General features: G+C 51.1%; 8 protein-coding genes across 8 annotated transcripts; 5 read left to right on the forward strand and 3 right to left on the reverse strand.

Annotated features, from left to right (window-relative positions):
- Positions 1-1,183: 1,183 nt before the first annotated feature.
- PMZ80_002016 (uncharacterized protein) lies at positions 1,184-2,247 on the forward strand (the record flags this gene model as incomplete). Its single annotated transcript, XM_064870452.1, has 2 exons — positions 1,184-1,193; positions 1,247-2,247. The coding sequence occupies 2 exons, from the start codon at positions 1,184-1,186 to the stop codon at positions 2,245-2,247; spliced, it is 1,011 nt and encodes a 336-aa protein (XP_064732905.1).
- A 694-nt stretch (positions 2,248-2,941) lies between these two features.
- On the forward strand, positions 2,942-4,431 carry lag1 (Sphingosine N-acyltransferase lag1; the record flags this gene model as incomplete). Its single annotated transcript, XM_064870453.1, has 2 exons — positions 2,942-3,128; positions 3,179-4,431. The coding sequence occupies 2 exons, from the start codon at positions 2,942-2,944 to the stop codon at positions 4,429-4,431; spliced, it is 1,440 nt and encodes a 479-aa protein (XP_064732906.1).
- A 334-nt stretch (positions 4,432-4,765) lies between these two features.
- PMZ80_002018 (uncharacterized protein) lies at positions 4,766-6,778 on the forward strand (the record flags this gene model as incomplete). The annotated part of the gene is made up of 1 exon (XM_064870454.1): positions 4,766-6,778. One exon carries the CDS (start codon positions 4,766-4,768, stop codon positions 6,776-6,778), a length of 2,013 nt encoding a protein of 670 aa, XP_064732907.1.
- An 802-nt stretch (positions 6,779-7,580) lies between these two features.
- On the forward strand, positions 7,581-9,437 carry PMZ80_002019 (uncharacterized protein; the record flags this gene model as incomplete). The annotated part of the gene is made up of 1 exon (XM_064870455.1): positions 7,581-9,437. One exon carries the CDS (start codon positions 7,581-7,583, stop codon positions 9,435-9,437), a length of 1,857 nt encoding a protein of 618 aa, XP_064732908.1.
- Positions 9,438-10,150: 713 nt separating this feature from the next.
- Positions 10,151-10,921, reverse strand: FPS1_1 (glycerol channel; the record flags this gene model as incomplete). Its single annotated transcript, XM_064870456.1, has 3 exons — positions 10,151-10,330; positions 10,386-10,456; positions 10,516-10,921. The coding sequence occupies 3 exons, from the start codon at positions 10,919-10,921 to the stop codon at positions 10,151-10,153; spliced, it is 657 nt and encodes a 218-aa protein (XP_064732909.1).
- Positions 10,922-10,985: 64 nt separating this feature from the next.
- FPS1_2 (glycerol channel) lies at positions 10,986-11,501 on the reverse strand (the record flags this gene model as incomplete). Its single annotated transcript, XM_064870457.1, has 1 exon — positions 10,986-11,501. One exon carries the CDS (start codon positions 11,499-11,501, stop codon positions 10,986-10,988), a length of 516 nt encoding a protein of 171 aa, XP_064732910.1.
- A 1,037-nt stretch (positions 11,502-12,538) lies between these two features.
- On the reverse strand, positions 12,539-13,159 carry PMZ80_002022 (uncharacterized protein; the record flags this gene model as incomplete). Its single annotated transcript, XM_064870458.1, has 1 exon — positions 12,539-13,159. The coding sequence occupies one exon, from the start codon at positions 13,157-13,159 to the stop codon at positions 12,539-12,541; it is 621 nt and encodes a 206-aa protein (XP_064732911.1).
- Positions 13,160-13,646: 487 nt separating this feature from the next.
- On the forward strand, positions 13,647-14,087 carry PMZ80_002023 (uncharacterized protein; the record flags this gene model as incomplete). Its single annotated transcript, XM_064870459.1, has 1 exon — positions 13,647-14,087. The coding sequence occupies one exon, from the start codon at positions 13,647-13,649 to the stop codon at positions 14,085-14,087; it is 441 nt and encodes a 146-aa protein (XP_064732912.1).
- Positions 14,088-14,156: the final 69 nt, after the last annotated feature.

Here is a 14,156-nt window from a genome sequence, read left to right on the forward strand (position 1 = left end):
AGCGGAAGTCTGATTGTCGCCCGACCTTTCACACAATTTATGCTCGCAACTAACGAAAAAACCAGCATCCGACCAAAACAGGTATCTGATCTATTTCTGAGAGGACCCGCCGAAGCGGATCGAGAAGTCGCCGCTCGTCGGTAGGGATATAAGCTTCACTCACAGAACTAGGCAACGCAGTTCTGAATTGTGTCTCGCGTAGTTCCTGCGCAGACGAGACTTCATGTATCTCGCACAGAGTCAAGTCGAAATGTCATTAATCGTCTTCTTGTTATGACTCAGGTGCCAACGACCACAGAAGGGAGAGAGCGATCCACGGCGTCGCTGACTACAGCGCTGGCCAGGGGCTTCCGAACATAGTTGTATCCATTACAATAGGCGATGAATTATCATTTTCAACAATGCGGCAGGCTTTTGCTTCGCAAACAGGCAGACCTTCTCGGTGTAGACAATTCAATTGACCGCTTCCTGCCCGCTTAACTTGCCTACAATTTCGCGCGCGAGGCGACTGCTGTTATTGTTCGCACAGAGACCTCTACGCTGCGCGTCTGTCAATATGTTGTCGCCTGCAACATTAGGATGCATCAGCTGAGCATCGCTTAGATCTACCAAAGGCAGTAGGCGGTAAGGTATTGCGGATGTAAAGGGCCAAACGATGTCCCAACTTCAGGCAACAGCTATGACTTCCGGTGACACAAACACGATCATAGATGCCTGAATACGAGCTCCCCCGGATTGCCCAGACAAGACCTGCAAGGAGGGAGTAACCGAGGACGAGGCTGCTAGACAAGCCTTGCCATGTGTCGGCTCTCCAAATCTTGCTCACCTCGCACCGTGCAATTTCACGGATTTACCAACGTCTCGATACAAAGAGACGCATTCCTTTCTCTTTCCAATCTATCTCTCTCTTGTCATGCTTATCGCGTCCTTCATATGCTCAACCACATCACGACTGTTATGACTTACGACTTTACGACTTAAGATACCCTATATATGACCGGAAACCAATACCTGATGAGGCTTTGAATCATCATATTCTGTTTACAGCAATATCCCAAGGACTTCGTTGGCTTGCTTGTTTGCGAAAGCTACCTCCTCAAAACCAAACTGACAGATGACCTCGCATCAAATCAACCCACCTAATTAATTGTCTCTCAAAGCTTCGAAGCAGAACCGATCTGTCATGGCTACTGGTATGCACGCACGACATACGTATAGAAAGAGTTGCTGACTAACCACTTTGTAGAGATCCCACGGGCGATGCCCTTGACTGCCCATGGTCATTCTCGACCAGTCACACATCTTCACTTCTCTCATCTCGTTGATGAGTCCGACTCATATCTCATATCAGCATGCAAGGACAACAACCCTATGCTTCGCGACGGAGTCACTGGAGACTGGATCGGCACATTCATCGGCCATAAGGGCGCTGTCTGGTCTTCGAGACTTTCTTCTGATGGCGCTCTGGCTGCCACGGGTAGTGCCGACTTCACAGCACGAATCTGGGACCCTTCGACTGGCGAGTGCTTGCACGTGCTCAATCACAATCACATCGTCAAATCTGTAGCCTTTCCAATTCAGATGAAGCCTCAATTTCTTGCAACTGGTGGATTGGAGAAGAAACTCCGCATCTTCGATCTATCGCAAGGCATCGGCGGTATACCCTCTCCGGATGGTGGTGCAGCATCGCCTTCGAGTAATCTCCAAGGCATGGAAATTGGTGCCGGTGCTCATACTGCAAGCATCAGATCTGTCGTCTGGAACGTCGACTACAATATTATCACCACTGCAGCCGAGGATAAGACGATTCGTTGGTGGGATCTCAGGGCTCAACGCATGATCCGGGGTTTCAGTACCGATCGAGACATCATGTCATGTGAGCTGAGCACAAACATGGCAGGAGATCCAAATCACGCCGTACTTAGCGCAGCAACCGGTGATACTGTGTATTTCTTCGACGCAAACCGTCCGGGAGACTTGATGAAGAGCACCAAATTTGACTACGAAATCGCTAGTGTGGCGGTCAACCCGAAAGCTGGTCGATTCGTCACAGGAGGTCACAAAGATTTCTGGGTCCGTGTTTACGATTACGAGACGGAGAAGGAGCTCGATGTTCAGAAAGGACACCATGGCCCTGTTTGGACTATGGCATTTGCACCTGATGGAAAGGTACTCGCCTCTGGTAGCGAAGACGGCACAGTGAAATTGTGGAAGCATTGCCAGGGGCCACATGGCTTATGGCCCTAGGCGATCCCATACTACGGGTTTCTGAATAGACTTGACATCGGGACTGGCCAAGGGTGACCACAGAACAACGATGAAGGTGAGGGTTACATCATGCTCCACGTAGAGGGCTTTATATGCTCCAGGGGACGTTGCATGGGCTGAGCGCAGAGAGAAAATCCCTGTCTTCGAGTCGACTAATCTCTCGATACGTTCAGATTTTACGCTTGCTTGAGAGTCATGCACACTTTCAACGATAATTTGCGAACGTCGTTCTTCGAAGCGATGTTCAAATTTCTCGTCCAGTAAACGCGCTACAAAAGACCGCCCTTAGTTGATGCAGGTCCAGCTTTGTGGTGAGTGGTGGCGTGGTGCGGGAAGCCCGCAATAATGATCTGCAGGGACACGCCAAGTTCCCTCCAAGTTGGAAAGAGCGATCCACACCGCTCTTCAAGGTCAGATAACAAAAAATGTCAGCTTACCGTCGATGAGCGAGTACTATTCTCTCGTAGCACTATGGTCACCTATCGCATCGAGCATTGACTCACCCGAACCTCAAGCAGATGTTCTGCTGAAAGACCTTCGTTTAGCCCACCATCCGAATCCTGACTGCGCCGGCCGCATCCCTCTCTGTTCCCATTCTACCACTTTGTCCTGAAACCCCAATTATACGTTTCCTGCATGCATTGAGGACTCGAACAATTCTGGCCTCTACAGTATGGCCTCCAGTATGGACAACAGATTACAAGACCAGGAAAAGTTACAGGTCCCCAATGCACACCTCGAACACCGGAAACACAGCGAGTCGCCCTCACAGAAGACAGCCATGCCTAGATGGCGGGGCAAGGGCAGAGAAAAGAGCAGCATTGCCCTGGCTTGCACATGGGTTGTGGAACATCAGATCAGTAAGACCTACTCTTGTACACCGGAGACCTCGTTCTAACGTCCTGTGCAGGTATATCCCTGAATATCCTGGGCCTCCTCTTCTGCTCCCACGTTTTCTTCCCTCATGCCAGACATCACACGCAAAAGTTCTTCCGCATATCCTACTTCAACCCCACGACTCAGAAATTTGCGCTAGGCTGGGACGACATCTTCTTCGTGCTCTACTGGATCGTTGTTTTTACGGGCCTAAGATGCATGGTTATGGAATACGTTTTGGCTCCTTTCGCTGCAACCTGTGGCATCAACAAGAAGAAGGCTAAGATTCGGTTCGCGGAACAGGCATGGATTCTGCTATACCCTGCCGTGACTTGGAGCACAGGCATGTACATTATGTATCACTCGGACTACTGGCTAAACCTGCGAGCACTCTGGCAGGATTGGCCTATCCGCGAGATGGATGGCCTTTCCAAGTGGTACTACCTGGTGCAGTTTGCCTTCTGGTTGCAGCAAATTGTGGTGGTCAACATTGAAGAGCGGCGAAAGGACTATGCGCAAATGTTCACGCATCACGTTGTCACCTGCCTACTCATTTTTTGCTCATACGGTTACCATCACAGCAAGGTCGGCACTGTCATTCTGTGTCTGATGGATCTTGTCGACATCATTCTTCCGGCCGCCAAGCTGCTCAAATACCTTCATTTCCAGCTTTCGTGCGATATCATGTTCGGCGTCTTTATGGTTACATGGTTCATTACTCGACACGTCCTGTTCATGTGGGTTTGTTGGTCAGTGTACGCCCATATTCCACAGGAGATTCGCTATGGCTGCTACAAAGGGAGCACAGAACAGCTTGAGGGGCCGTTCCCGACACCCAACGATTGGGAGCATCTGACGTGGCCGTTCAGGAATCCGGTGGGTATGGTCTGTTGGAACGAAAACATTAAATGGGGTTTCTTGACTATGTTGCTTGCACTACAAGTCATATTATGCATGTGGTTCACGATGATTCTCAGGGTCGCTTATAAGGTGCTTACTGGGCAAGGTGCGGATGACTCGAGGTCGGATGATGAGGACGAGGAAGAGGAAGAAACCACCACACCTGAGGACACTATGGATAAAATTCATACAAGCGCAGAATCGAAGCCTGTCGTGGAGAAAGAGGCGCTGTCGACAGAGTATGTCAAGGCACGGTCAGGTCAAAGCCCTGCTCACAAAACGTCGAGGAGGAAGGATGGAAATAGTTCTTCCTCTGGTATCAATGTTTTGAGCGCTGCGGATCGGAAGGAGTTATTGGGCAGGATTGGGTGTGATAAGCAGAATTAGAGCCTGAGGGTATTCCTAGAAATGAATTCTCATGATCAGACCTGAACGATCTTTGACCTGAGATCACTAAGCACAGGTCTCAGTAGCTGTTGCGGTTCGTAGTAGTTTACTGCGTGTTTGTGTTATGCTTCACAATTTATTGTTTGCGGAGTGTATAAATTTCGACGTCATGCTCCCTTTCTGCTGCTCGCATGTTTGTAAACTTTTGGGAAGACTGCAATTCGGTTCACCACATACTTTATTCACAAAAGCATGCACCCATAGGTCTTACAATATACAACACCCTTCCCTGTCTTGATTGAGCACAATCAACGGCCCGCCGACCTCGTCAAAAATGACGGAATGGGACAAATACAAGGTGGCAGAGTTGAAGGAGGAATGCAAGTCTCGACAGATATCAATCACTGGGTTGAAGCTAAAGCAGCAATACATTGACAAGCTCGCTGAGTATGAATCATCCTCACAAGACGCGGCTCCAGCTGAAGAGAGCGTAGCTGAGAAGACCAACGGCGCTTTCGAGGAAGTCGCGAAAGATGAGAAGTCAGAAGAATCGGCAGAACCGACAGAAGCAGAGAAAGTAGAAGAAGCGCAAGTCGATCAGCAGGCTGGCGCGACCGATGGCAACAGCGAAGATGACGAGAAGCAAGATGCGACAGAGGAGATTCCACTGGCAGTTGAAGCAGATAGCGGACTGCCCGACGACCGCCCTGAAGCGCTCAAGGTCGAAGACGGTCAGGGTCTGGCGGTAGAAGTAGAAGTCGAAGCTCATGAAGATGTACCAATGGCAGACACAGCTGAAGAAGCTCAAGACGTGAAGCAAAACGATATGCCGCTATCTGAGCCTGAACCTGAACAGCTCGATGCCAACCACGATGCGCAGTATGGAGTCGAGAACAAGGGTGAGGATACTACGATGGATGATGCAGAGGAGAAACTCGAAGAAGCGCAAGAAGAAAGCGCACCTACACCGATCGCAAAATCAGATCCCACAAAGCAAACACAGCTCGCTGAAGAATCGACATCATCATCAAGCGCAGAGGAATCACGAAAGCGCAAGAGACGAAGTGTAACCCCTCCACCTGATGCAGAGGAGGTTCAGAAGAAGGCTAAAGCCGCAGGTGGCGAAGCAATAGTTACAAAGAGAGCATCGCGCTCGCCGTCGCCGAAGTCGCCCAAGCCTCCGACCGTGACTGCAGCAGCAGCGGACATTCCGGGAGAGACTACAACAGAAGAAGCCGAAGAGGAGACTACTGCAAAAGAAGAGCCAGGTGAAGTTGAAGAAGTGAAGCAGGAACAAGCAGAAAGAAAAGTTGTGGCCCGTGCACGAGAAGAATCCATGGACAAAGACGACACAGTCGAGCCAGCGATGCACGCAGCGACACGGTCCCTGTACATGCGCAACTTCAAGCGACCTTTGAACATCCAAACTCTACGCTCCCACATTGTTGCCATCGCCCAAGGCTCGTCATCCCTCGCAGCCGACGAGAACCCTGTCAAATTCTTCAACGTCAATAACATCCGATCGCACGCCTTCATCACCTTCACCAGCATCTCGGCTGCTTCACGAGTACGAGCAGCCATGCACCAATCTCGTTTCCCCGACGAACCTCAACGAGATCCATTATTTGTCGACTTTGTGCCCGATGAGAACGTCGAGAAGTGGGTAGAGCAAGAGACAGGTGGCAGTCGTGCGCTGGGACGAAACAGCAGTGCAAAACTCGAGGTAGTCTACAACCAGACAGACGATGGTGTTGAGGCAGTCTTCCAAGAAGTCGACATGTCCAGACCTCAACGACCGAGCGTCAGTACTGCGGCCAACCAGAGATCCTCGATTTCACAGCGACAGGCATCCTACTCGGCTGATACTACACGCCCCACGGCAATCGCATCGGGTATCCATCCTGATCGAGCCGCTATCGTCCCACAATCACCTCATGACCGTCGACGATCTTCGCCAGCGCGACAGCCAGTTCCTACACCGCAGAAGCCACGAGATGAAGGGATCGGCTTCAAGGGTCTAGACGATCTATTCGAGTCTACACAGGCTAAACCAAAACTATACTACAAACTTCAACCTCAGAGCGTGATAGACGAGAGAACAGACATGATCAGAGATCTGTACTCGGATAGAGGCGTGTCAGGTGATCCAGGCATGAAGCGGTATACCTTTGAGAAGGATAGCGGAAGAGAGGAGTGGGTTGACAATGGGCCAGAGTTTGGACATGGAAAGCGTGGAATGGATAGACTTGTTGGTGTTGGTGGGCGTGGGAGGGGAGGGTTTAGAGGTAGAGGAGGTGGTAGAGGGTACTTTGGCGGAGATTCATATCGTGGCGGTGGAAGGAGGTGATGTTGATGACCCCATTGTCGTTTTCAGCCTGGTTGGGAGGGTGTTTACACAGCCAAAGCATCCTACGAGTACGGTGTATGGATGACTCGAGGCACAAATTTATAGCCACAATTTGCCCCAGGTTTTGGTGATCTGCTGCATGAAACGGAAGCGCCAAGCTCCGTCATCCTGGTTAGCATGTGCAACACAAGCATCCCTAAGCAAGCTAAGATTTCGTGGCTTCAAGTCTTGACAGGAACAAATGATGAAATCGAGCTTTCTTCTTCCTTTACTGACTGCAACGTTGTCTCCCGTAGGCGCAAGGTACCTACCTCTCGCAGCATCCTGCTGGATGCAACTCGTGTAAAGACCACCTCATCAAATGATCGACGTTAGACGAAAGCTTTGAATTGCTAACTGTGATTGATCAAGCTGTGCTCCAATGAGTACCCAGTATGCTCCAGTCGCATGTTGCACCACTGTTTAACATTTCTCACAGCCACGTCTCTGTCGCGTTCTAACCTTTCTTTGACTGGCCTTTCCTTTGTCCTCTTGTGCGGCGAGACCCTGCCGACTTGCCTTCAATCGTATTTTTGGACGTTGCCGATTTTGGCCTGAAGTACATGACTGACCTCAGCTGCGCCGTCTGTCCCGAGTCAGAGTCGCATAAGCACAATTGAACGACACGAAAGGGACAAGAACTTCTTGCTACCACCCTTCTCGCCGAGCCTGTTACTCTGTACCTTATCTCGTCGAAGCCATGCGATCACGGCATCAATAACGGAACTACCATAACAACACTCACAGTTCCGATACGCCCATGATGGGCTGGCCGCAATGCAACTCAACGTTGGAAGACCTCGAAATCAAAGAAACACCACTCTTCGACAGCCATGACTTCAGCTTCCACAAACTTAGCATCGCTATGTCCGCCATCTTCGCCATAATCGCATTAGTGATCTCCCTCTTCCTTATGTTCATGCACACAATACGCTACTCCCGACCGATAGAACAGCGACACATACTACGCATCCTCTTCATGGTCCCAGTCTACGCGCTGGTCTCCTTCCTCTCCATCGTCTTCTACACCCACAGCGTCTACTATGAAGTCCTCCGAGACTGCTACGAAGCCTTCGCCATAGCCTCCTTCTTCAGCTTGATGTGCGCATACATCGCGCCCGATCTCCACCATCAGAAAGAATACTTCAGGAAGATCAAGCCGAAAGGATGGATATGGCCTATGAGATGGTTCCAGAAATGCGCCGGAGGAGAACACGGCTGGTTGAGAACACCACGGAGTGGTCTGACCTGGTTCAACGTAATCTGGGTCGCAGTCTTCCAGTACTGCTTCGTAAGAGTCGCAATGACCATCACCGCAGTCGTAACACAATACTTCAACCGGTATTGCCTCGAGTCACTGAACCCCGCCTTCTCCCACATCTGGGTCATGGTAATCGAGGGCGTCGCCGTTACAATAACAATGTACTGCATCATCCAATTCTACGTTCAAATCCGCGCCGACATATCCCAGCATAAACCCATTCTAAAAGTCCTAGCCATCAAACTAGTCATCTTCCTCAGTTTCTGGCAGACAATCCTCATCTCGTTCCTCACCAGCTCAGGCGCCATCCACGCAAGCAACAAGATCCAAACACCAGATATCAAGGTTGGTATCCCATCTATGCTCCTCTGCATTGAAATGGCACTTTTCAGTATCTTTCACCTCTGGTCTTTCTCATACAGACCATATGTAATCGGCTCAAAACAGCACCAGGATACCTATGGGCATCTCAAGGAGACTGAAACGCCGCGCTACCACGGCGGACCACTAGGAATAAAAGCCCTGTTCGACGCCTTCAATCCCTGGGACCTAATCAAGGCGACTGGCCGCTCTGCGAAGTGGCTCTTCAGAGATAGGAAACATCGCACGCAGGATGCTAGTTACATCACTGTTGCGGATGTTGACGGCCAAGCGCAGAAGATGAGTGTTTTTGAGGCATCGACGGCGTATACGGGTGCTGTAGGCGCGAAGATACCAGCTCGACCAGTAAACCCAGAGGAAGGCTCGGGGTTACTATATGCTGCGCAGGTACCGGCACAGTCACATACCCAACTCAATCCATTCGCGACGAGGGAAAGCGATAGCAGCAGTACATCCCCCTGGACAGAAGTCGAAGCAAAAGAATACTTTCAGGATACGCAGATGAGGAGGACAGATCCAAGGGTGGATCAGTTTCAGACTGTACCGTTGCATTCAGGGCAGCAGCAACAGCAGCAGTCGACACCATATAACGCGCGATATCACGAGACGCAGAACTACAACCAAACGCAAAACCAAAATCACAATTTCTCCCGCCCCATATCACGGCCTGGGCAACCACTTCCTCCAGCACTGCCGCCCTCGCTACAGGTACCGATACCGACATCGCAGCACCCAGGCGTTCTCAGACCAGCAGGAACGACACCATTATCAGCAACGAGTCCAGCGGGACAGTCACCTGATCTGCCTATGCCTATGGTGACGAGGAGGGATATAGAGGATATGCAGTATGCACATAGAACATATGGGCAGGGTCAGCAATTTGGTGGGAATGTGGGTGTGGGTATGCCGCCGTTGCCGCCGCGGAATCAGAACTCGAGGCCCGGGGGCGGTGGCGGTGGTGGGGGAGGATATATGTAGCGTTGTGTTTTGTATATACCATGAATGACATGAATTATGATCATCATTGATGAAGAAGTCCCGGATTCGAGTTCGAGGTACATTATTTTGTTTTTGGGTGTTATCTAATGAAGTGCTCGTGTTTCCCGAGCGGAAGGGGCGATAACATAGGTACTCTATACAGTCAGTCGTATTTCCAGTACCATCACCCCTAGGCACCGTCGGTCAAATGTCGCTCGTTGACGAGAAGCACGTTTGTATGCGTTGAGAAGATGAAGTGCTTGGTCGAGCGGTCAAGAAATCACCTGCTTTATGCTACGCCGCTGGTTCTGTCACAGCCGGGCATCAAACAAGACCTAGTACTGACAGTGTCTAACTCTTGTTAGTGCTGGATTTCTAAGGAAGCGCGGTTGGCGATGAAGTGGTGTGTGTACCTAGGCCACGAAGAAGGTACGGCCTGAAAAATTGACTTGCAGGCACGGTGGGATGAAAGAGAGTTGTATGTGGGACGATTCAGAATTGGCAGGGGCATGAAGTCGAACTCGGTCGTGTGTCGTGGGGAGTTAGGAATGGATTTCCACATGGTCATCTTTCTGGTCCTGGAGTAGGTTCGAAGCCTGTGTTCCTGCGGCTGAAATCGAAATGCGTCGTAGCGAGCTTCGTCGTCGTAAGTGCCCCTAAGATTCTTCGATAAATCGTACATTGATTTTGTTTCAATATTGTGTACACACTATTTAGGCAGCCCTCTCCGGATCTCCTTCCTTGACTGCCTTGACAAGGCCTTCTTTGTCCGGTATGAGCAATGCCTTAATACCCAGCCATGGAGTGTTGATTGGACTCTTGCCGGTATAGATGAGCACATCGTATATGAAGCCACCGAATGTGCAGCCAATGAAGGGACAGACCATTGGTACCTGAAGAGCTCAGTCAGTATATCGTGCATGTAGTTGCCGACAATGTAGGACGTACCCAAAAGTAATAGTCTCCTGCACTCCAGACCTCGTTTCCATAGCCAATAAAGTAAGTGAATAGTCTCGGACCTAGACATCGTCAGCTTGTTGCACGGCTTACCAGCACCATCCAAGTTCGGTCAACTTACCAAAATCTCGAGCAAGATTAATAGCATATCCAGTCTCCCAACCCAAAGTAGCACCAATTCCAAAAATCAAAAAGAACAACATCAGCGGCACCAGGTTCCCCGCTCCCAAATTCCGCTCATCCTTCAACGCAAAAATAACAAGAATCAGTACCGCACTCGCGATAATCTCAGAGAACACCTGGCCGGTCTTTGTAAGGAACGGCTGCGGATAAGTATTGAATACACCTGCTGTTGCCGTGTCGCTGTAGCCCGGCACTGTGCGCACACCATAGCCCTCGTATGCGTCAATGGCGGATTTATAGTTGCCGTAGATTATGGCGGCGCCGCAGAAGCAGCCTGTCACTTGGGCGCAAGCGTAGATGGGCCACTTCCACCAGGGGAAGCCTCTGAAAATGCAGTTTGCCATTGTGACTGCGGGATTTCTGGTAAGGCCATTAGTATGGATGGATATGGTCCGGAACCAGTGATACTCACAAATGCCCACCGCTGCAGCCGCAGACGTATACACCCAGCATAACACCGATACCCCATCCCCAACTTATACTTTGATAGTCACCTTTATTCTGGCTTGATGTGGGCAGCGCCGGATTCGCGCTTAATGTGACTTGTGCTACGGAGCCATCTCCAAAGATAATCATGATCATCGTTCCGCAGAATTCGGCAAAGGCGTCTCTCATGGTATACCGGATGCGGTACCACCAGAGGTGCTTGTGATGCTGGTAGTCGATCTTGGCTTGATCAATTTGTTTTCTGTTGTCGACTGTGCCGGTGCCTTCGTCGTAGGTTTGGTAGGTGTCCATTCTGTCCAGGCCTGGCTGAGGGTCGTCGTGTGTATGGGCGAGGTCGTGCGGTGAGCGGTGCATGTCGTGTGGGTAGGTGTTTGGTTGTTCCTTGTGGGCAAAGATTGTATCGTCGTCGCTTGAACCGGATGTTTGAGGGGACCGGGACTTCGTGGGTTTCGGCGAGCCGTAGTCGTGGGTGTCCATGGCTGGTATGACTGCTGCTGGCGGAGTAAATGATGATCGCTCAGACGCTCACGGGCTCATAGAGGTAGCTATCGTTAAGAGCGTCAGGTAGGAAGCTGTTGAGGAAAGCCACTTTGAGTATCAAACAGCGGAGGAGGAGGAAGAGAAGGTTCAGATGGGACTGAGGCTCCCGAAGACAAGACTTTGAGCAAAAGTGATGGCAAGTGGACGATGCGGATGTGAGAATGTAAAGTACGGCCCGCCATTGAGAAAACAGCTTGGCAAGCCCGAAGCCGTTCGTGCCATATGCACGCTACGACTGAAGCTCGTTATGAAATGGGGCTATGAGTTCTCCATATGGAAACAACGCTCGCCTCTGCTACGGCAGGAGACAATGCGATTGGAACTTTTCCGCGTCTGAGAACAATGTCAGCTCGGTCGTGCTTGCTCATCTTAACCGTTGAATGTCCTAACTCGCGTGAAGCTGCAAAACAACTGCAACATGACTTTGCGGGGTGATGCTTGTGTTGATCTGCCGCTGTAGAAAGGATTGTGGTTCGTAGAGCATCGGTCGATGATCAAGAAGGAAGTGAGATGCCGACCAAGGCGCTACGTAAGTGGCGGACACGCGAGAAGCGGAGATCGCTGTTGCCAAGCTTTTACCATCCCTGCTATGATGACGGCATGGGTTGCATGATCACCGGAAGCGCTTTTCTCGGTGCTGCCGTCAAGAAGAGGGCCTGATTGGATGAAAGCTCGGTGCACTCGGTGTAGATCATGCTTCTCGTAATTCCGCAGTTCGGATGTGCGCGCAGCATGATACCACGAGCTGTCGAGGCTGTGAACAGAACCGGTCAACTGATAGACCATGGAGGTGCCAGCATAAGCGCGACGTCTCGCCTACCCGTACCTCCGATGGTTCTGTTCTGAAACGTGTACATGCATTCATGTCGATATAGAGAGCGCCTCATATCAATGTGCAAAGGCTTGCCTACAAGCTAGCGACCTGGCCGTCAACTAGACTTTGGGTTTGGGAAACAGCAAGCTACCCGACCGGCTCACTGCAACTTGATAACCTCATCGTTATCCAAAGTCTGCTCGCCTCCCTCCCCAGCACCATTCGTCTCCCCACCAATCCCAACATGTTCAACCTCCGTCTTAACGTCCACACCCTGCCGAATAGTCTGCAAGACAACACAATACCTCTCACTCAAACTGATCAGTTTATCCACATTCCCCTTATGTTCCTCCCCAACCTCAAGCCTAACAACCAACCTCACACTCTTAAACCCCACTGGCACAGCCTCCCCGTCCTGCCCTTTGATCCCCATCGTCCCTCTGAAATCCAGATCCCCTTGACACGTTACACTCCCGCCCTCAATCGGGATCCCCATGCTTGTCGCAACGGCGCGAATGGTGACACCGAAACACGCGACGAGAGATTCGAGCAACATATCGCCGGAACATAACTCGCCGGTTGCATCGAAGCCGGAGCCCCCCGCGGCGGGATGGAGGCCTGCGACCTTCTTGGCGGCGGAGGCAGCGCTGAGACTGCAGGTTAGGCCTGCGTCTAGAGAGCCGGTTGAGGTTAGTGTGACGAGTGCGCTGGATGGGTCGGAGCGGTATTTGTCTTTCAGCGGTTTCTGTTTGGTGCGGAGGGCGTTTGCTGCGTCGGTCATCTTGGCTGAAGAGGTGCTGTATTCTTGTTAATGGGATTGTCCTTGAGACGTGGTCTGGTGTGGCGTTTATAGGCCGATCTCAAAATAGTCGAAGGCCACGGAGAGTGTGATTAGGAAAAGGACCGTACAACACTGAAAGAAACTCATCTTTGCTTGGATGTGCCGGCAGAGAGTGACTAGGATTTCATGCAGTATGAATCTGGCACCGCGGCCTGATTGGGGTCGCAAGTGCAGCGCTGCTTTATCTGCATGATGCAAAACAATCAGATTTCCCCGCGTGTGGAGGTGTCGACTTCCATCGGGCCGTTATGGTTGTTCTAACGGTGTTCTAGGTGCCTGATTCAGGCTGTCAAGCGTAGAGGCGATAGCTGGCTGGATCCGTGTTTTGAGCTTTGCGGAAGGAAACTGGGTTGTGCCAGTGTGTATGAGGCTCTGCGGATATCAGCCCCACAACTTGCATTAGTAGCAACTTCTAGCACCCAGCAAGATGACCTCTTCGACCAACCCAATTTCGGTCTCGAGCGAGAGCACTCCTGCTCCTCGTGAGCGCATCCACGCCTTCCAGGACCCAAATACTCGCATTCTCTACGTTCTCCCTCGAGATACAGACTTGGGCCAACAATATGCCCAACTCACCAGCAAAGCCCAGCAAGCCGCCTTCATGGCCGAGCACGGCAGAAATACTGGGACACTGCCAGTGCCAGGACCAGGGCATTCTAGAAAGGGAGAAGGGATATCAGATGAGGCCAAGGCCCACATCGCGGATTATAAGAAGAAAGGGTATATAGCGTATAGGAATGAGCAAGGCGACTGGGTGGTGAGTAGAGAGGAGGCAGATTGTAACCGGAGAAAGGCACACGAAGCCTGGCGGAGAGGCGGAGACGTTGGGCTGCTGGAATATGAGCGGATGTCACGGGACCGGGCGTGACAGTAAGGCTTGCCCGTAGCCTAGTATCAGGTCGCGCATTGATGACCAGACATGTCGAGTCAAGTTCTT

Source organism: Knufia obscura (genome assembly GCF_036327395.1).
Source record: "Knufia obscura strain CCFEE 5817 isolate CBS 148926 chromosome Unknown scaffold_2, whole genome shotgun sequence".
NCBI lineage: Eukaryota > Fungi > Ascomycota > Eurotiomycetes > Chaetothyriales > Trichomeriaceae > Knufia > Knufia obscura.